We start from the raw sequence: 21,528 nt of genomic DNA on the forward strand, positions 1-21,528 counted from the left end.
TGTATTTAATAGTCAAAAACTGATCCCAAACAAAGAGGAAGTGGGGCTATTTATAGCCCTTACAAGCATTAACCCTAATCCAAAAGTTGACCAAACTACCCTACATACTTAAGAAAGATTTTGGGTCTTACTTACTAACAAATGGGCCGCAATTAAACTATCTTAATTACCTAGACTTTTTAAAACGAGAAATAACCAAAATCAACGAGAAAAATCAAATAATCCTACTAAACTCAAGCATTCGTGCAATCAACTAGTCTTCACTTGAATCTTCCAATTCCCCATGTGCTTGAATGGGCCTTGGTCTTTATATTCTCATCATTCCCCTCCTCTTAAAAGCAATTTGCCCACAAATTGAAGCACGAATGGTGACAAGACGAGTTACATGCCTTCGACTCAATCTTGTTATGATGGCTACAGATGGCATCCAATGCAAAGCCCATGTGCTAAGTTGAAAAATAACCCTCGTCGAACCTTGACTCTCACAAACCATCTTCAATGTATGCTCAACTTTATTATTTGTGGTCATGAGGTAAGGGTCCTCAAAGTGGTATGAAGTGTATCCCGTGAAATCGAACTCCGGCTCCAACACACTTGCAAGGCACCAAGGCGGATTTGGTGATGTTGGAGCTGCATGTGGACTAAGAGCAAGACGAAAATCATAATGGTCATTGAGGTACTTGTTCTTTAAACGAACCCTTGGTACACAACCATCCCTAAAATATGGAGTGTTCCCTTCAAGATGAGCTCGAATCAACTCCCCTTTGGTGTGGACTGATTTGAGTTGACATTGTTCCATGAATGGATACCAAGGGGGTTTAACTGTTGGAGTACCAACTCCATGGAGGCTTGCAACGTCTACAATTGATTTTGGAATGGAACACACCAAGATCAGCTCAACTTGCCTTTGTTTGATCTGTATAAAAGAAGAAACACTAAACAAAGCAAAGGTAAGTTTGTTAAGAAAATAATAGACCTTCACCGGGTTGCTCAAGATTAGCCCACTTTCTCTTCTTTCTTCCTTTTTACCACCCATGTCATTAGATTTTTCCATCTCTTTTTCTAGTTCAACAGCTGACCCTTTTATCTCATTACTTTCAACTTCCTCGGATTTTACCTCTGCAGTCACAATTCCCTCATTTAGCTTTTTCTCCATTCTATAACGCTCAAGCTCACTTTTCATGCATGCTAGATCAATACAAAGTTGGTCATAAGTAAGTGATACAAGTGCAAGACGACGACTATTAAATACGAAGGAATACTTATTAGTATGTCCATCAATTTTAACTTCTCGCCTCGACATCCATGCTTTGCCCAACAACACATGTGTCACTTGAATTGGGACTACATCACACAACACCTCATCCACATATTTGCCGATTTGAATAGGTACAAGTGTGTGCTTAGTAACCCAAACATCCCCAATGGTTGGAAGATTTAATTTCTCAACCATGATAGCACTTGCAAGATTGACTTCACAACTACCATCAATGGCCAAGCTACAAATTTTATCTTTGACACCGCAACGAGTATAAAACCAACCAAGCAACTGAGATTTGACGAGATCCAATTGCTCATCTACACCACGTAATGCCACTTCTTTGACTCCCTTAGGATCAGGAAGACAATGTTGTGGGCTAACTTTTAGGCGTCTTATACTCGCCATGACGTATGAGGGAACCTGCAAAAAGTTAACAACGAAACCGAAGATATTGTCTTTCACGCTCCCTTACGTGTATCCACTCGCACTCGTGTATATGGATGTCACTCTAATGGACTTACCAAATACCTTTACCTGTTGGGTTAGGTAGTTGAGAAATGCTGCTCAAGTCCAACAACCGTGACCAACCTTTCCACAAGTGTAATCACAAGAATATAGGAGAAAATGTAGGAAAGTGTTCCTAGAATCTAGGAAGAGAATATAGGAGAGTTTCCTAAAGTGGATGAGAGAATATAGGAAAGGTCCTAAAAATGGATGAGAGAATTTTAGGAGAGTTTCCTAAAAAATGGTTGAGAGAATTTAGGAAAGTTTCCAAAAAAATGGTGAGAGAGTTTAGGAAAATTTTCGAAAAAAATGGATGAGAGAATTTAGGAAAGTTTCCTAAAAAAGGTAGGAGAGAGAGTGTCCAAATGAGTATAAAGAGTTATCCAAGTGCTTTACTTAGTTTCCTAATTGATTTTGGAAACAAGTTAGTTTTTGGAAACCCTTTGAAAAATCCTTTTCCTCTTGAACAACTTTTGGTAACCTTCTTGAAACAACTTTTGGTAATCTTCTTGAAGCAACTTTTGGTAACCTTTTTGAAACAACTTTTGGTAATTTTCTTGAAACAACTTTTGGTAACTTTCTTGAAACAACGTTTGGTAATTTTCTTGAAACAACTTTTGGTAACTTTCAAATTCTATTCCAAGAAAGATTGCACAAATCAGATTTGGTTCCCTATTCAAAACAATTCGGTTTCCACTTTCTTTCCTTTCCTTTTTTTTTTGACTACAACTATCAACCACGACACAAAACAAGGAAGTCCACAAATACTAACTACCAAGAACTCCAAGATCTTTCAAGAACTTTCAAGGAAGTTGTCAGGAACTTCAGAAATTTCAAGATTGTGATCAAGAATGCAAGAATCTCAAGATTATTGTAAGTTCTCTTCAAGATTCACAAAATTCCAACAAGTTTTGCCAAAATTCAGATTTGAAAACCAAGTAAACAAGTTGGATAACACAAACAACAAGGCTGGACAGATTTGTATTCGGATGAACAGTAACTATGAACAGTGTCGGTGAACAGTACGGTGAACAATACGATGAACAGTGTTGGTGTGAACAGTAACGGTGAACAGTGACTCTTTTTTTTTTTTTGGTTCTAAACAAACGAACAGATTGGGATAAACATATATGACTCGAAATACACGAAAAAAAAAAAGATATAACCTGGTGGTTGTCGACTAGCTCTGGTACCAATTGATGTGAAACCCCGATCTAGACAACCAAAACACCATGGCTTAGGCAGCGGAAATTTGACCCAACTAATTCCTAGATGTCACGAACAATTTTGATATTATTTCAACCCGTAACTACTCGAATTAACGAACTAAGTTGGAGGTAGTAGAACGCCACAATCAAGGAGATACTCGATTAATAAGTTCGGGTGAATAACTTGAGAAGATTCTCAAGTATTCAAAGGCAACTCTCTTGCCAAAGAGAAAGTGAAAACTCACTAATTGTATTTAATAGTAAAAAACTGATCCCAAACAAAGAGGAAGTGGGGCTATTTATAGCCCTTACAAGCATTAACCCTAATCCAAAAGTTGACCAAACTACCCTACATACTTAAGAAAGATTTTGGGCCTTACTTACTAACAAATGGGCCGCAATTAAACTATCTTAATTACCTAAACTTTTTAAAACGAGAAATAACCAAAATCAACGAGGAAAATCAAATAATCCTACTAAACTCAAGCATTCGTGCAATCAACTAGTTTTCACTTGAATCTTCCAATTCCCCATGTGCTTGAATGGGCCTTGGTCTTTATATTCTCATCAATAACTATACTTTTCTTCATTTTCTAAAACCTAGGTAATTCTTCAGGCACCAACCACAACCATATATGCTTGGATTGTAGTGCAGCAAATGACAAAGGTCTAAAACTGCTCCAAATAACTTGTTCTTTGATTCTTGAAGACTATCTTGAACACAAAAATGTAGTGTTCAATATATAATGGTTTATCACATTATTCTCACTCTTCAACTATAATTTATATTGCACTAACAGCTGAGTCCTTCATGTGTATGAACTGCTTCAAATTTCTGCCCCAAAACATAGAAGATGCTTTAGGTACTTAATACTGTTAACAACTTTATGTATACAAGATTCTAGTGAACCGTATTCAACTTCTGGATACATTTCCTTTCTTTACAATACCATTGATTTTAGAAGTTTGTTTTTGTAAAACTGTTGGCATTTGCAACACAATATCAAACCAGTCAACAATGCTCAAAATCTACTGCTAAAAAACATAAAAGTACAGATATAACCTCTGTTATCAATTTCCATCATCTAATGATCATTATATTAACGCTTCATCTATTAGAGTTAATAATCCTCTGTTAATTTTCACATGGGCAACAAAGGTTCAAGGTCAGGAAGAACTCAGAAAGTTCATAACAGAGGTACATAAACTAAAAGTATTGTGAATATAACATAATATACATCCAGAACCTTTTCTGATTCCCTTTCTTGTATTCAATAATTAGTATCACATTCCTTGTACTGTAGGTCAAAAAATTCCAGATGGAATTGAAGCATTCAAATGCATCAGCAATGAACCAAACATATTGCCTCTCAAACTAGATTGCAGCTATTGCGAAGCAAAAAAATTCACTCTGAAACAATAAATTTCTACTGTTCTGGTGGTCAGATAGTTCTCCAAGAGAATAAACTTTCAAATATTCTCATGGAACTATACACTGGTCATTCTGCTGAAACTCTTTCTTTCAGAACATACAATAAGATGTTTGCCTTCACCTCTTTCGGAGTACATTATGACAAATCTTTATGCAGAAGAACTAACAGCATCTACACATTTAAAATTCAGGGACAAACCTATCACTCCATCAAGGATCTTATTCCACATGGAGATACTACTGTTTATTTGCAGCTGTATTTTCATGATACAGATCATGAATTAGAAAACAGACTGGCTACATCAAACAAGCTAATAGAGAGTGCAGTGAAAAAAATTATGCATGTCATGGAATCCAACCCCTATGCCTCTTTTCTCCGAAGCTTAAAAAATGTTTTGAATCTTGACTCATATCAGATAGTGCAAAAGTCTCACTCAGAGAATGATCAGAGAGTTTGGAATCAACCAACTGCATCACAAATTGTAGCCTTATGGGTAGAGGGCCAAGATTCTGGAGAACGATACAAAAGATATATCCAAATCTATACTAAAGAAGGCAAGGATCATCTGGTGCAATACTATTATGGATGCTATGATCCATTGCAATATCCGCTGCTGTTTCCATTCGGAGAAACTACCTGGCATCCTGGTATAAAAAGAATACCAACACATAATCCAAACAAAAGAAAGAGATGCAATAGAACGATCAACTGCACTCCTAGTCTTAGTAATTACAAATCTGCAGAAGAAATAATAGGAGTTGAACATTAAGATATACCAAAAATTATACTGCATAATTATATTTTGCTCAATATACAGTTACCATATCACTGCATTGACACTCAATAACATGTTCTACAGCTTGTGACAATCCTGAAAACAATAAAGAGTTTGTATCTATACGTGAGTATTATGCATACAAGTTGCAGATGCGGGAAAAGTACACTCTTGGCATACTCAACACCGGCCGACGACTGCAATAATATGTCATCGATATGTACATCAAGATAGAATCTCAGAGGCTTGAGTATTACAAAAGCCGACAAGAGTTAATAAGAAAAAAAGAACTTCAAGGAATAATGGACAGTGTCATGGTAGGACATTGTCAAGGATCCAAAATAGGTCAGCGAATTATCCTTCCAGCATCATTCATACGTGGTCCTCGCGACATAAGAAGAAGATATGTTGATGCTATGGCTCTTGTGCAAAAATTTGGCAAACCTGATCTATTCATCACTATCACATGCAATCCTTCATGGCCTGAGGTAAAAAAACACATGTTTCCTACTGATGAAGGTCATACCAGACCAGACTTGTTAGCTCGAGTTTTTCATGCTAAACTTGATCTTCTGAAGGACCAACTCTTCAAAAAACAAATATTTGGAGCAGTCACAGCTTATACCTATGTCGTTGAGTTCCAAAAACGTGGTCTACCTCATGGTCATTTTCTCATAATCCTAGAGGTAGCTTTAAAGTTTTATTCCACAAAATCCTATGATAAAATCGTCAGTGCAGAAATTCCTGATAGAACAACAAATCGACATTTATTCAGTATGGTTCGAAAGCATATGATCCATGGTCACAAAATCCAGATAACGTTTGTATGCAAGGAAATCAGAAGAAAAGATGTAGAAATAATTATCCAAAAACATTTGCTTAGACAACCTTTCATGGAAACAATGTGTATCCTATTTACCGAAGAAGAAATGATGGACAGAAAATAATGGTTCGTGGCCATCAGCTTGATAACAAATAGGTAGTTCCACACAATACATACATATTGGCAAAGTTTGATTGCCATATAAACGTCGAAATCTGCTCCACTATGAAAGCTGTGAAATACATATACAAATACATATACAGGGTCATGATAGGATTCATTTTAGAGTAAACTCAGATGGCTCTATTGAAGACAATAATAATTTCCAACCTTTTCCAATCGATGAAATAAAGAACTTCCAATCAGCTCGATGGGTGTGTGCAGTTGAAGTAATTTGGAGAATATATAGATTTCACCTCAGTGAAATGCACCCCTCTGTAATTCATCTCTATCTCCACTTACAAAACTGCCAATCCATGAACTTCACACTTGATCAAGACCTACGAGATGTAGTCAGAAACAAGTATGCAAAGAGAATCATCTTAACAGAATTCTTTGACATGAATTCTATGGATAAACTAGCTGAGCATCTTAACTGCACATACAAAGAATTCCAAGAGCACTTCGTCTGGTACCCCGAAAGGATGAAATGGGAATATAGAAAGTAGAAGGACTGTATTGACAGAATTGTCACAACAACCATAAAAGAAGGAGAACGTTACTTTCTTCAACTGCTCTTAACACATGTTAAAGGTCCCAGATTATTTGACGACTTTAAGACCGTTAATGGAACATACGTCAACATATTCCGTGAAGCAGCTATTCCATGACGATATTTTGAATCAGATACATCACAAGAAGAATGCCTCGAAGAAGCCCGTTCATATCAAATGCCATACATATTGAGAAGGCTATTTGCAACTCTGCTGGTATATTTTCCTCCATCAAATGCTAGACATCTATGGAAAAATTTTGAATATTGTCTATTAGAGGATTTCATGAAAATACCAGAAATATCACCTAATCAAACACGATACAAGGTTCTGGAACAGATAAACAATTTCCTTCAATCAATGGGAAGAGATATCAACTCATATGCCCTGGTTCCATATGCTCTGAATTTTAACGATTTGAACAAGAATACGAGGAACACAATAGCAGAAAGAAGAATCACTGTGCTAGAGTCTGATCTCCAAAGGATTGATCAATTGAACAACGATCAGAAAAATGCCTTCGACATAATCATTGATGCAGTATTCCAGAAAAAACATGGAAGCTTCTTTGTTGATGGTCCAGGTGGAACCGGAAAGACCTTCCTCTATCGAGCATTATTAGCTGAGATAAGATCCAAAGAATTCATTGCGCTTGTTACAGCATCCTGCGGAGCAACGACTTCAATATTTCCTGGTGGAAGAACAGCTCACTCAAGGTTCAACATACCATTAGATACAACAAAAAATAAGAATTGCAAAATTAGCAAACAAAGTTCATCAGTAGAACTTTTACAAAGAGCCAATCTTATAATTTGGAATGAAACTCCAATGACAAATAAAGCTTCAATAGAGGCTGTTGATCTCCAAGATCTAATAGACTCAAACGCCTTATTTGGATCCAAAGTAATTATTTTCGGAGGAGACATTCCACAGGTATTACCAGTTGTTACTAAAGGAACAAAATCATAATTTATTGATGCTAGCATAGTCAAGTGATATATATGGCCACACCTTCACAAGATTCAACTCACATAAAACATGAGAGCAAGGGATGATCCAGAGTTCATTGAATATTTGCTCCGTGTCAGAAATGGAACAGAACCTACTGTCAACAATGACTGTATCCAAATACCTCCATCATTGTTGATAAGATATACAAATGACGAAGATTCAATTAGAGAGCTGACTGCCACAGTATTCTTAGATTTGACAATATTCTGCCATTATGATTTCTTGGCTGTAAACCGTGTTATACTCACAACAAAAAATGAGTTTGTTGATTAAATTAATCAGCACCTAATACACCATATGCCTAGTTGCATTCGAGAATACATTAACTGAGACAAATGTATTGAGGGTTCGGACCAGACAATCATGGAGGACTTCATAAACAACCTAACACCAAACGGATTTCACCTCACAAATTGATTCTCAAGCCAAACACTCCAATTATGCTGCTCAGAAACTTTGATCCACCCCAAGGACTATGCAATGGAACAAGGCTTATCTGCAAGTCTTTAAACTCCAATGTGATACATGCAATAATAAGTTGTGGAGAATTCATTGGTAAAGAGGTCTTTCTCTATAGAATCTGTTTCAAAATAGAGAATAATCCAGAGTCACCGGTTTCTTTTGAGAGCATACAGTTTCCAATTCGACCATGCTTTGCGATGACTATCAATAAAGTTCAAGGGTAGACCCTAAATTTTGTGGGAATATATTTATGTGAACCGATTTTTTCACACGGCCAGTTATATGTAGCAATGTCAAGAGCCAAGAACAAGACTTCAATAAAAATTCTTATCAAGCCATCTATATTCAGCACTGTAGAAGACTCAATAACACAAAATATTGTATATAGAGAAGTATTAGATTTAGCAAATGAATAACTTGCTTATCTACTCATACGCATATCATTTTATGACATAGATTAACTATTCTGTTCTTATGTTTCTGCTCCGAAACTACCCAATACTTGCATTCTGAATTACAGGACGACAGAAAAGTCATAGGATTTGCTGAAATCGTTCCCGGTCTTCAACACTGGACAACGATACTTTAGGCTCTTGACAAACAAAAACCCCTGCTATTAAAAGTAGGAAATCGTTATCAGAAGCTTACTCTGATTGATCACCAGGTAAACACACTAATAAATTCTTCCACAGAGTTATTATACCTCAGCATACACATTCACATTCTAATCGAAACCAAAATTTATGTATAGGGCATAACAGTAGAAGCTATGATATACAAATCAGATATAGAGTTCTTCCGCAACCACTTCAACCTATACGAGCGTTACATGATATCCAATGCAAGAGTTGAATACACTCCACTGGAGTATCGTGCACATGAAAATCAATGCACCTGGTATATTAACAACTCTACTGTTGTCCAAGCAATCGATGAAGCAAACTCTCCAGAAATCTCTCATGTTTTCACATTTACACCTTTCAGAAGATTCTATCAACATACTGATGACACCTCAGACATAGGTAATACACTGACCTTAAATTCAACTATATAATACTGAACACATCACTACTTAGTTTACCTTTCATAAATGACAAGAATAGATGTCCTTGGCATTGTTGCACAAGTCCACCCTTGAAATCACAGAGAACCTACTCCAATCAGAGAAATTGTGATCATAGATAATAGGTAACTTCCATGACTGATCAATTGATAACTCTATGTACATCACACTCCTCATTTTAACACATACACAACAATGCCGCATAAATATCTAACCAGCTGTATTGCAGCTTCATGCCAGTCATCTTAACTTTGTGGGGTGAGCATGAAATAGATGAAGGGCAAACAATTGCAAAAATGATCCAATCAATGCCACTCATTGTCGCACTTTGAGTGAAGGTCTCATCATATCACAGTAAGTAAACCTCAAAATACTATAACTAAACCATTTATACACTACATCATTTTTTAATACACATAATATTTCAGCTCTAAATCTGTCAACAAAGTTTGGATCAAACATCTTGGTCAATCCTCCAATACAACAAGGTGCTTCACTGAAACAATGGTAAACACTTGTTGCCATACAAACCCACCAACTGTTGTACAATCCACAGAAAATGAGCTCTGCACAATCGCAGACTTCCTAAAATTCCCAATGGTAAGATTCTCCAACTTTCACATCCATAACTTTTTCATTCATCACATCTGGCACAAAATTAACCAACTGATAACCTATTTTCTTAGCAGAAAAAAACTTACTGGATCCAAGGAACTCCACGATTTCTAGACAGAAGCCAACGACAATGGTATAATGCACGCTCAAACTGCCACAAACCATTCAGAGCAAAACCATTATGAAAAATTATTTGCACTTCCTGCAACAAGCAAGTCAATGTCGTTCCAAGGTAACTAAGACAACAACATTATCACAGGCTATTCCATCACTTATTACTGCACTAATATCTAATCTCAATGGCAGATGCAGACTAACCATAGAGTTGGCTGACTACTCCGGAATACTGACACTTGATTTATATGACAATGATGCAGAGCAACTATTACCCTTCACTGTGCTGGAAATCCAAGAACTTGAAGACAATGTCAGTACATGTCTACCGCTAAAACTTATTAACCTCCACTTACACAATAACTGCCATACATTGTGTCAACTAATACTGAAATATGAATATTAAAGCACCTACTCAACTATATTGCTATTGAACAAGCTATCAAAAACACCATCCTCACTTGCTTTGTCAAAAAAATGGTGGGAAACTGTGGATCTAGAGACACAGAAAAATATACAGCCATAATAGTGCACAAAGCAAATGCTGCAGAAATCATATCAGAGACTTCTACAACTCCAATATCAGTTGCTACTTCTTCTACATGCCCTTCCTCGACTCCAGGGCCATCAAATGCAGAAGCTATCCCAAAAGCCACAAATTTCGACAGCAACTTGTTCACAGCGCTGACAATTACAAAGAGTCCAACTAAGAGGCAGCGCACTGACGTAACTGATATGGAGCAGTAGAATGTAACATCTCTACTTACACTTTTGATAAACCTTTTGAACGTCTAATCATCAGCAATCCCCATCATTGTATATAACGCTGATGTACCTAAATAGCTAAAGATCTAAACCAGATCATTAACTCATGTTGCCTATGCTTTTGAACATTTTGTATATCACAAACAACTCTAGACTGTGCTTTTAGAATTGCAACTATGTAAATTACATCCAGGCTATGCTTATAAAATGTACTTCTATATAGGCTGCATGCTTCAGCTTCACAAAATCCCCTTCTCTGCAGACTTCTATTTTTTTCTTCTGATCTTCAACATGCAAACTCCCAGGTATGTCCTCTGTATTTTTCTTCTCTTCTTTTTTCACGTTGTAAATTTGTCCATAAAACCATTTGAGTATAGGAAAGAATAACTGTTTATTGGCTTTTGTCATTGGGTTATTGGAGAAAAACTTGAATAAAAACAAATGAAATATTCAAAGTTTAGTTTGAATGGTGAATTGCAAAACAGAATTCCTACAGAAGTATGAACATATGATTTTTGTCAACAGCAGGAATATTTGACGTCAATTGCTTTTGTTTTTCCTTTTCCCTTTTCTCTCTGTTTCATGTAGTTTACTTATTTGACATGCCTCAACCTTGGGATCATCACGATGGAATCTGCTGAAAAATCCACGATCTTTATTTTTGAAAATATGTGCATTAAGTAACACCATACAAAAACCCAAATACTTCAACAGAATACATTCTCAGCATCTATAGAAAATAATAACTAAAAGCAACACAACAAATACGTAAAACAAAAAAAACATAAACACACTAAACCATAGCACTTCTAACAGCTTTCTTCTACTCTTCGACCTTAATCTCCATACGTTGGGCAATTATTTGAAGAAACGGAAACTTGCCAATATCTCCCAAAACTTCATCCAGCACAGCAACCCTAGCAGATTTACGATAAAACTTCTTAAACAAATCATATATCTCATTCCACAACAAAACACTATTTGCCAAAGCCCTGTCAGAACCAGCCAAAGAAGCGTTATGTCCATCACGGCCGGCCAAACTCCCCGCAACATCGGCTAATGATAATCTATTAAACATGAGTTCAACATCCAGATGCAAATCTCGTAACACTCCAAAACGATTATGGCTATAATCCATTTCTAGACGATAATGCTAGAGCATAAAAAAAAAAGGAAACTACACACTCTACTTATAGACAATAAAGCACAATATCACCTATATAATACCACAAAGCTCTAAAACTCCATCACAAAATCACATGCACACAGGACCAAAAAGATTCCACAAAGAAAAAACAAATCAATTCACTGCACATTACACACACACATCACGCAGAAACAAACCTTATCCATACCGTTCCAAAAACTTCCAAACGCCTAGAAGCACAGTCGGAGAAATTGAACACAAAAAATAACTAAATTAAAACAGCATCATAAAACAATTCATTATAAAGAAACAATTCATTCCCACCTGTTTACAAAAATTCACACTGTTTTATTACTCAATTTAATTAATAATACATAAAAACAAAGCACTACTGCTTTATTTACTTACACTAAAAATAGAGACAAACCAAGTGAAATTACACAACACAACGCCAACAAACACATAAACCAATGCTCAACTTACTAAACACCTTACTAAACCTAACAGTTCTCATAAACTCAACAACACTCTATCAGTCATTGTTACTACCGGTGCTGTCAAAAGAAGGCGAACAGGGCAAGACCAGCAGTTCCTCAGCTACATTGAACTTGATCCTCGAAGCTATAAGTTCTAGCATCGGCAACCTTCTCCCACCAACCAATCCGCTGTCCAGCACAAGTCCCCACTCCCGCTCCCTATATAAAACCCTAAACAAATCACAAATCTCGTTCTTCAGCATCAAATGAGTAACTCGAGACCGAGCAATAGGTTCAGTAGCACGGTTCCGACAAGAGTTTCGCATCGGGTAAGCACTAGCAGAACCAATGCTCAACCTACTGAGCTCCTCCTCCAACTCTAGACATAGATCTTGGACTATTGAAAATACTCAATCATTATGTGCCATTTATCCACCAGCAAATCAATCAAAGACTGAGCAACACTCACTCACAAAATCAAATTAAAATAACCAGCCCACACTTATATACCAAATAACTCTCACAATGATCACATGTGCTGAAGGTTATTAATTGATTTTCACCCTTTGAATATATCCACTCTTTACCACTACACAATGCCTCGCATTGCCAGCTACAATCCATACAATCAAAACCACGCAGCCACACGTTTCCTCAATAGTAAAACCCACACGTGCTTCTTATATGCATACAGGAAAAATGATATATATATATATATATATATAACATAAAGAATATCTGACTTCCAAACAACCACCAACTATACACATGTGAATACCAAAAAACAAACTCTACCATCACATAATATCAAATACAAATACTATGCGAACATTGAACAAACAACAAATTCAAAATACCAAACAATTCAAAATAAAAAAAAGGTGAAAAAAATAAAAAAAAAACCATATATAAATAGATAAAAAGTAAATTAATGCTAAAGAAGCCATAATAACAAATAAAAAAACTTTAAAAAATTTATTTAAAAAATAAAATAATGCTAAGAGAACCATATCCCATGAACAAACTTTTTCAAAAATCTCCAAAACATACTAACACATCAAATAATCCACCGATTTTTAAACACAACAACCTAGCGCCCGCGCATTGCGCGGGATAGCTCACCTAGTATAAGTAGAGATTCTTCCCTTCCTTTACGGAAAGTAAAAGATTGAAGATTCTTTCCATAGGAACAGCATTTAAAAAAAAAGATTTTTAGCATTTTGACTCCCCCATGTCCTTCCAAGAATGCAGTCATAAAAGATTTCCTAAAAGGTCACAAAATGCCACTCCTTTAAAAGTAGGGCAAATTATATTTTAATCCCCTGTGATTTTCGCAAAAACCACATAACCCCCTCCCCTATAATTCAAAAAGCTATACATAAATCTCTTGTGGTTTAGGTTGAACTGTCAAATAGACGGAAAGCACCCATCGTGACGATTCGTGGGCAAAACGCGCTTGTACTACTAGTATCAGTAAGAAACATTTTCATATTACCCCTGACCATTGTAACGCAACCAATAAAGCCTAACTTTGTGCTCCTTATCTCTTTCCAGCTTCCGAAAGTACTTTGTTGGTGAAGGCTTGCGCATGGATGGTGGTTTATATTTGAGGAAAATGAAAAACATTGAAGAAAGCTTAGAAGTCATGAAGATTTGCGTGGGTATGGGCTAGATTGCCTTATTCACTATTAGGGGTGCAAACGAATCGAGCCGCTCGCGAGCGGCTCGATTCAAGCTCGACTCGAGCTCAAAACATTAAGCTCGTTAGGCTCGCGAGCTCGAGTATATATATATTTATTTTTTTATTTTTATTTTTAATAGTAAAATTACATAAATATTCTTAATATTTTATTATTTATTAAGAAAAAAATATTATTTTATTTATTTTTTAAAAAATAAAATAATTATTTTTTGTTTTTTTCGACCTTGAACTCGAGCTCGAACTCGGCTCGAATCGAGTCGAGCTCGAGCTCGAGCTTGAAAATTACCAGCTCGTCGAGCTTGAGCTCGAGTTCGAGTTCGATGAAATTAAGTCAAAGCTCGACTCGATAAGGCCAAAGTTTGACTCGACTCAACTCGTTTGCAGCCCTATTCACCATAAATAACAAGCAAGAAACAGAAGTTAGAAAATATATAGATCTTCCAACACAAAGAGGACTCATTCCCCTCCTGTGTGCTCCTCCTCTACAGTTGCTAAGTAAAGTAACCCAATTTCTGTACAAGGGAAAAAATATTTGAAAAAAATAGAAGACACAAAAGAAGAAGAAGAAGAAGAAGAACCTGCTAAGTCTTCCGGCTGCGTCCTACCATATCTCCCCGGTGGCTAACAGATTCTTTTCACAACACAATTCTTCACGCTACCCATAAATAACAAACCCCTTCACAAAATTCAAAAGGAGGGAATAAAAAATAAAGTGAAATAATACAAAAATAAGGAAAGGAGCTGTAAGAAGAAATCCCCAAAGCAGCCAAATTCCGCAAGCCAAGATCCCCACCACCCTTATCACTGCCCACCAGTCACCGACCCTCTCCAAACTCCGAAGGTAAAAGCCGATAACCCTCTCTTTCTCACGACAAAAACCAGAGCAAGGGAGAATCTGACTTCATTTGCTTCCTTTTTGTATTTATATTAGGGTAATTTGAACATTTTGCCCACGAATCATCACGATGGGTGCTTTCCGTCTATTTGACAGTTCAACTCAAACCACACGGGCTTTATGTATAACTTTTTGAATCATGGGGGGTTATGTGATTTTTGCAAAAACCATAGGGGATTAAAATGTAATTTGCCCTTAAAAGTGTTCAATCTTTTATCAGTCTACTTCAGGGTTTTCAGATTTTGCATTGGAGTCAACAAAAAAATTCCAACAATCATTTGCAACTTGCAATACCAGAAAAGAACTAGACTAAGCAGTCACGTAGCTCCCGGCTTTTAATCTTCAAACTGTTGATAAGGTTTCTCTTTTTAGTTTTTTTTTTCTGATTTTTTCATAATATTTAGTGTATAAATGTTTGAGCTACAGTAGTGTTGCTTACACGTCGTCTGGGCCTGCTGTCTTCTTCACGGTCATTTTTTCTATGCCTGGTTTTTCTTCCTTTAGATATTAGTACTAATGTTAGTTATTGCTTTCTGAAGCTGCCAATTCTACAGGACCATCATTTCCAACAAGAAAGGCTCCAATATTCTCTCTAATATATCGAACCAATAAACAGGTTTGAATTACGATTCAGTTTTCCAGTATTATCACTTGTCAAGATTTTTCTCTCTGAAGCTTTTCTGTACAGTTCTAATATGTCCTTTAATGCAGTGCCAAAATGTCTTGATTTAGACACACAACTATGAATCTGGGATTTCTTATTCGGCCCTTTTCTTCAAAGGGATTGAAGATAAGGACTCTTACTTTTAGTGTTATCCTATTTGCAGGCTGAATTCTTCGAAAGTTAGCTGCCGGTTTAGAGACGAACAACTATGACTGAAGTTGGCTCAAGTGGGTCTCCCACTCCAGGCAGGCTTGAGGTTCATCCCAATATTGTGCATTAGAAATGGAATGGTATTAATTGCCAATTAATTCTTGACTGGAATTGTTTGATGATTGGCATCAGGGAAAACGTGCTGCGATGGTAGTGTGTTGGTTTCTTGGACTGGGATCACTGGTCTCATGGAATAGTATGCTGACTATTGGAGACTACTATTATGCCTTGTTTCCTGTAAGTACTCCAATGTGCTCTGTAATCCTTTTTGATATAAAACACCACTTTTTGGTCTGGCATGTATGTTATTCTGTGCAGTCTTTAGTTCCAAAATCACTGAGCTAGGAATTCTGTGTAGACTTTCAATTTGAATTTTCTGAGGTGAATTAATTTAGAAGTTGCACAACTTGGCCTACTTTTGTTGAAAAATGATGATGCAATGAGACATCAACATGACGAAATGTCTATACTGTTGTGCTGATGGATTTTTCTGCTCTGGATGTTGGCCCTGCCATGAATAATCTCTCTGCCAGCCTTGAGTTACTACTAGCTAGCAAAACTCGTGGCACATAAACTGTTGCAGATGGATACATAATAAAAGAACATTCATGATAATCTAATCTGTACTGATAGGCAAACACTTTAATTTCCCATCAATGATAACCAATTTCTAATTCCCAATTTTTTCTGGGCCTCAAGGCGAACTGATGCCATCAAGTTAGTTCATCTAGAATGAGTTGCATTTGGAAGAACTTAACATTGGTTTTCTCCGTTTCTGTTTGAAGCACTATCATCCTTCAAGGGTACTCACCCTAGTTTATCAACCATTTGCCGTTGGAACAGTTGCAACACTTGCATATAATGAGGCAAGAATTGATACCAGAATGAGAAATTTAGCAGGATATACCTTATTCTTTCTGAGCACATTAGCGCTCCTACTGGTAAGCTTTCATTTCAGCAATCTTTAGCATTCAATGTCTGAGTTATTTCACATGCATTTATTTTGATGTTAAACTCCGCAGCTAGATTTAGGCACATCAGGAAAAGGAGGACTAGGAAATTATATTGGCATATGTATACTTGTTGCTGCTTTTGGAGTTGCTGATGCCCATGTCCAAGGAGGAATGGTTGGAGACCTATCCTTGATGTGCCCTGAGTTCATCCAAGTCAGTCTTAAAATCACATGTTCCATTTACTCTCTAAGATTGTATTTCTTTCATATTGTTTAGAAGTACTATTCATAGCACACGCGTTTTCATTTTAATCTTATCATATGTAACTATGCAGTCCTTCTTGGCTGGTCATGCTGCATCAGGGGCACTCACATCTACTTTACGACTAATGACAAAAGCAGCCTTTGAAAATTCTAATAATGGCCTTCGCAAGGGAGTTAGTACGTAATTTTCTCTTAATGCTTAGTGAACTTCCAGGCATTTACATGTCGTCTCGTTCCTGAATGATATGGAATTCTGTTTCTCCAATTTGCAGTTCTATTTCTTGCCATCTCGACATTCTTCGAATTCCTATGCATTCTGCTGTATGCATTCATCTTTCCTAAACTGCCAATTGTAAAGCATTATCGTGCAAAAGCAGCTTCAGAAGGATCAAAAACTGTCTTAGCTGATTTAGCCGCTGCTGGCATCCAGACCGAGGCAAATGAAACAGTATGAAAGTTTCTTTTGATCTATACGTCCAAGTTTCTGATGAACTGTTCATTTGACACCTTAAGACAGCTTTTGCCATCCTTGCAGGTCGATGATGATAAATATCCTGAGCGCCTGAGCACCAAACAATTACTCTTTCAGAACTTTGATTATGCTTTGGACCTCTATCTGATTTGTGTCCTAACTTTATCTATCTTTCCTGGCTTCTTATATGAAAACACTGGACACCACAAGTTAGGCTCCTGGTAAGTGATAAAATTCTTTCGTGATTCAACCTGTTAGGTGGTTACCTTTATCTTATGTCAAGTAGGATGAAATGATCAATAGTTTTCGAGAATCAAATACAGCTATCCTATACAATCAAACACTAAAAAAAAAATGCTATTTATTCATCTCTTTGATAAGTTTGTCGACTTAGACACCTCCATTTTTGGTTATCCATTATTACTCCTAAAAGTTTAATAGCTTTCATTTTACTATCACTTAGTCCCCTATTTTTAGCATGCTGCTCATACAATTCCATGTACAGGCTGTCCAATTAGCCTTTTCTTGAATTAAGTTCCCATCAACCTTATTTATTTGAAAGATTTGAATAGGGTGGCCCCGATGTAGTAACTATATTCACTTCATTGATGGTCATCCCATCCCAGGTATGCTGTTGTTTTGATCGCAATGTACAATGCGTGGGATCTCGTATCAAGATACATTCCACTCATGGAATGCCTCAAGTTAAAATCAAGAAAGGGCCTCATGCTGGCAACATTATCTCGTTTCTTTCTCATCCCTTGTTTCTATTTCACTGCAAAATATGGTGACCAGGGATGGATGATATTTCTCACGTCCTTCTTGGGACTGACCACTGGTTATCTCACAGTATGCGTCCTCACTGCAGCTCCCAAAGGGCACAAGGTTGGTGAAATGTAGATCATCATGAATGAAAGTCTTTTTCGTCTCAATTTCGTCTCAATTGCTTGGTTTTATCATTGAGTTAATTGCTTTGGTTTTCCCCTGAGAAAGAAAATTTTACCGTTTTCTGGTACTGCAGGGACCGGAGCAGAATGCACTAGGAAACTTGTTAGTCGTATTTCTCCTTGGTGGCGTATGTTCTGGCGTAGCCCTGAATTGGTTATGGCTTATTGGCAATGGGAAATTCTGAGGAAGCATCTGTAGCTGAGTGTTGAATATTGATGCATGGATAGTCGCCAGGATGTCTGTTAGGGGATATCAAATTGTATTTACAAATTGAAATTGTTATGTGTTTTTAAATCAAAAACCAGAACTCAATTCTTATTGCCTTTCATACATATGTTCATTTTGGGCTAGGAAATTAAATGTGCCTGCTCCAAAAGATTATGGTTAGAATTATGGTACGGTTAATTGCACTGAACCAACTCAACTATTACCTAAATTGCACTTTACTCCCCTTGATGATTTTTATTGGCACTTAAGTCCCTTTTTTTATATGTTAAAGATAAAACAATCTGTGCTATTCTATTTCTTTCAGTTTTCCTTTTACTCTTTCAAATTTTTTTTCATTTTTTTCATTTCTTATTTTCCCCTTCTTTTCATGCCACTTGCCACCTCTTTCCCTCTACTACTATTAGAGTGCTTACACTAGAATTTTTAATTTCTTTTACTCATTCCTTTATTATGATTGAATAGATTGTTTATTTGTTAAACTTCATTATTTTTAGTATTTACCATAGGGGAAGGTTGGGTTGGGTGCTAAGATAAGAGGAATTGTAAATACGAGATCTTGACTTCAAGATTTCCCACTTACCAAACAAAAAATAAAAGTCTTTACCATAAGGTCCATTCTACAACACAATATATGTTCATATCACAAGCACATTTAATCAAGTTATTCAATAATTTATTTACACGTAAACTAATTAGAGTAAACAATTGATCAGTCATTAATAGTAAAACCAACATATTAATAGCGCATGCAAGAATTAATTGTCAACAAATTATTAATTTTGATTACATTAAAAATGAATAAAAACAGTACTAACTGATTTGTGTGCTTACAATTTTAATTGTAATTAATTGATCGTTTATAAGCTGAACTTTGTATCTGGGTTGGAAGATAAGGGAGGCAGGAAGGATTGCAAGTAGGAGATCTTGGATTCAAGCACTCCCACTTACCAAAAAAAAGAAGAAAAAAAGAAGAAGCTGTACTTTGTATTTATGTGTGTGTGTTTAAATAATTTGCTATCTTAGACTAAACAGGCTTTGCAATGTAAGAAACATAGATAGTGTTATAATATAGATTTTGTTATTAATTGTTAATAGTGAAAAAGGGAAAACTAGTAGACAAGAAAAAAAGGAAAGAGGAGAAAACAAAAAACGAATAGGTGAATAAGAACGAGAAAAGTAATTAATGTAGCAAAGATAATTTTGTCTAAGAATGTCATAAAGGGGCTAAATTGCCTATATAAAAACTTTAGGAGGGTAAATTACAACACGACGTATAATTGAGGAGGATTTAGTGCATTTTACCGCAAATGGCCAGCATCGTCTTGTGTAGAGCTTTAGACGTAGTTTTACAAAAATTTAAAATGTCAGCAATGAGTTTAAAACTCAGAAAATCGGAAAGTTATTTTCTCTAACACAATTAAGTCTTCACTGAACGTTGAAATACGAAATATTCCTTTTTTCGGACTCCAAATATTGCATCCTGAACAAAAATGTAACATCACAGCCCAAATATTTTTGCGTGAACAGTGAAAGAAAAAAACTCAAAATCTTTTTGGATAGACAACGTCGGCCGATTAATTTCCATTTTTTGTGCTATACTACTAATTAGTTAATAAAGTAACTTAGTGGTCTTCTTTGATCTAAGTTGAAAGACCGAAACAGGTACAGTTGAAGGTCAATGGTCACCATCATGGTTAGCAACATCAGCCGACACCGATACGTATCAGCCTGAGTCGTAACCGGAACGGAGGAGACCGGTATGATACCGAACCCCGAATCGCGGATATTATCATATCTGCGGCGACTCGCTCTGACTCGATCGATATTGGCCGATTTGAATCCGTGATGCATGATATCAGTCGATATATTGGAGTCGATTCAGATATTTTTTCAAATTGTGTCTTTTTGATATTTTCTAATTTTAGTAATTTTTTCAAATTTTTTGAAAACTATCATTTGCTATAATGTGCGTATCATCCGATATTCAACCGATATATCGCGACGGATGTAGAACAACCGAAACCGCGACGAGATTGCAACCCGCGATGGCGAACCACGGCCACCATTTGATAAAAAACTAGTCCACTAATATATCCATGCATGCCCAAACCCAATTTTGGTACATGGCTGTCACGCTTTTGTTGGGTGAATTCTTAGTTTATGATGAAAAAAAAAGGCATTCTACAATTGGGGCGGTTTTTGGAGACTGTTCTACAAGTGGGGTCTTCGCATTCCGCGAATGCGAGGTCAATGAACTCGCATTCGCAAAATGCGAGCTCGGTGAGCTCGCACTGAGCTCGCATTCCGCGAATGCGAGCTCACTGACCTCGCATTTGTGGAATGCGAGTTCAGTGCGACCACCGGGCGCCAAGCCCCCATTTCGAAAAAAAAAAAGTGAGTCAAAGAAGTAGAATGCAATATCGAAACATAGCTGTCGAACAGCAAAACAAAGAAAACAGAGCTGTCGAATAGCAAAACAAAGAAAACAGAGCTGGGTTCTGCACATCGAAGCATCCAAAGACCGGAGCTGGCCACCATTTGTCCTATTTTGTGCTGCCCAAACGCCAGACGGCAGAAATAGGAGGAGCGGCGCCACCATCTCTGTTGTTCTGCTCCACCGGAAGCCACGCCTCCTTCTCTTTGTGCCTCGCTGAAGCAAGCCCTCCAGATTGTAGCCGATTTTTAGAGCTTCTTCAACCACCAGATTGCTGACCCATTTGCGCCTTTGACCACCCACTGCCGCCCCATTGCCGACCCAAAATTTGTCAGCATTGCCGTCCCATTGCGACTCTCAAACAGCATAAAGGTAAACCTTTTCCATTT

General features: G+C 36.8%; 1 protein-coding gene across 2 annotated transcripts; it reads left to right on the forward strand.

The window, feature by feature from the left end:
* The first annotated feature begins 15,451 nt into the window (after nucleotides 1-15,451).
* Nucleotides 15,452-18,805, forward strand: LOC113723656 (equilibrative nucleotide transporter 3-like). Of its 2 annotated transcripts, none has more exons than XM_027246644.2 (10): nucleotides 15,452-15,583; nucleotides 15,795-15,887; nucleotides 15,974-16,078; nucleotides 16,627-16,782; nucleotides 16,864-17,007; nucleotides 17,129-17,234; nucleotides 17,330-17,505; nucleotides 17,575-17,750; nucleotides 18,156-18,414; nucleotides 18,551-18,805. In XM_027246644.2, the coding sequence occupies exons 2-10, from the start codon at nucleotides 15,840-15,842 to the stop codon at nucleotides 18,659-18,661; spliced, it is 1,281 nt and encodes a 426-aa protein (XP_027102445.2). In that variant the 5' UTR covers nucleotides 15,452-15,583; nucleotides 15,795-15,839; the 3' UTR covers nucleotides 18,662-18,805. The 2 variants fall into 2 exon arrangements, with proteins under 2 accessions (XP_027102445.2, XP_027102446.2); XM_027246645.2 differs by having other exon boundaries at nucleotides 15,453-15,583; nucleotides 17,593-17,750.
* The last annotated feature ends 2,723 nt before the right edge of the window (nucleotides 18,806-21,528 follow it).

The sequence above is a fragment of the Coffea arabica genome, chromosome 2c (assembly GCF_036785885.1).
Source record: "Coffea arabica cultivar ET-39 chromosome 2c, Coffea Arabica ET-39 HiFi, whole genome shotgun sequence".
NCBI lineage: Eukaryota > Viridiplantae > Streptophyta > Magnoliopsida > Gentianales > Rubiaceae > Coffea > Coffea arabica.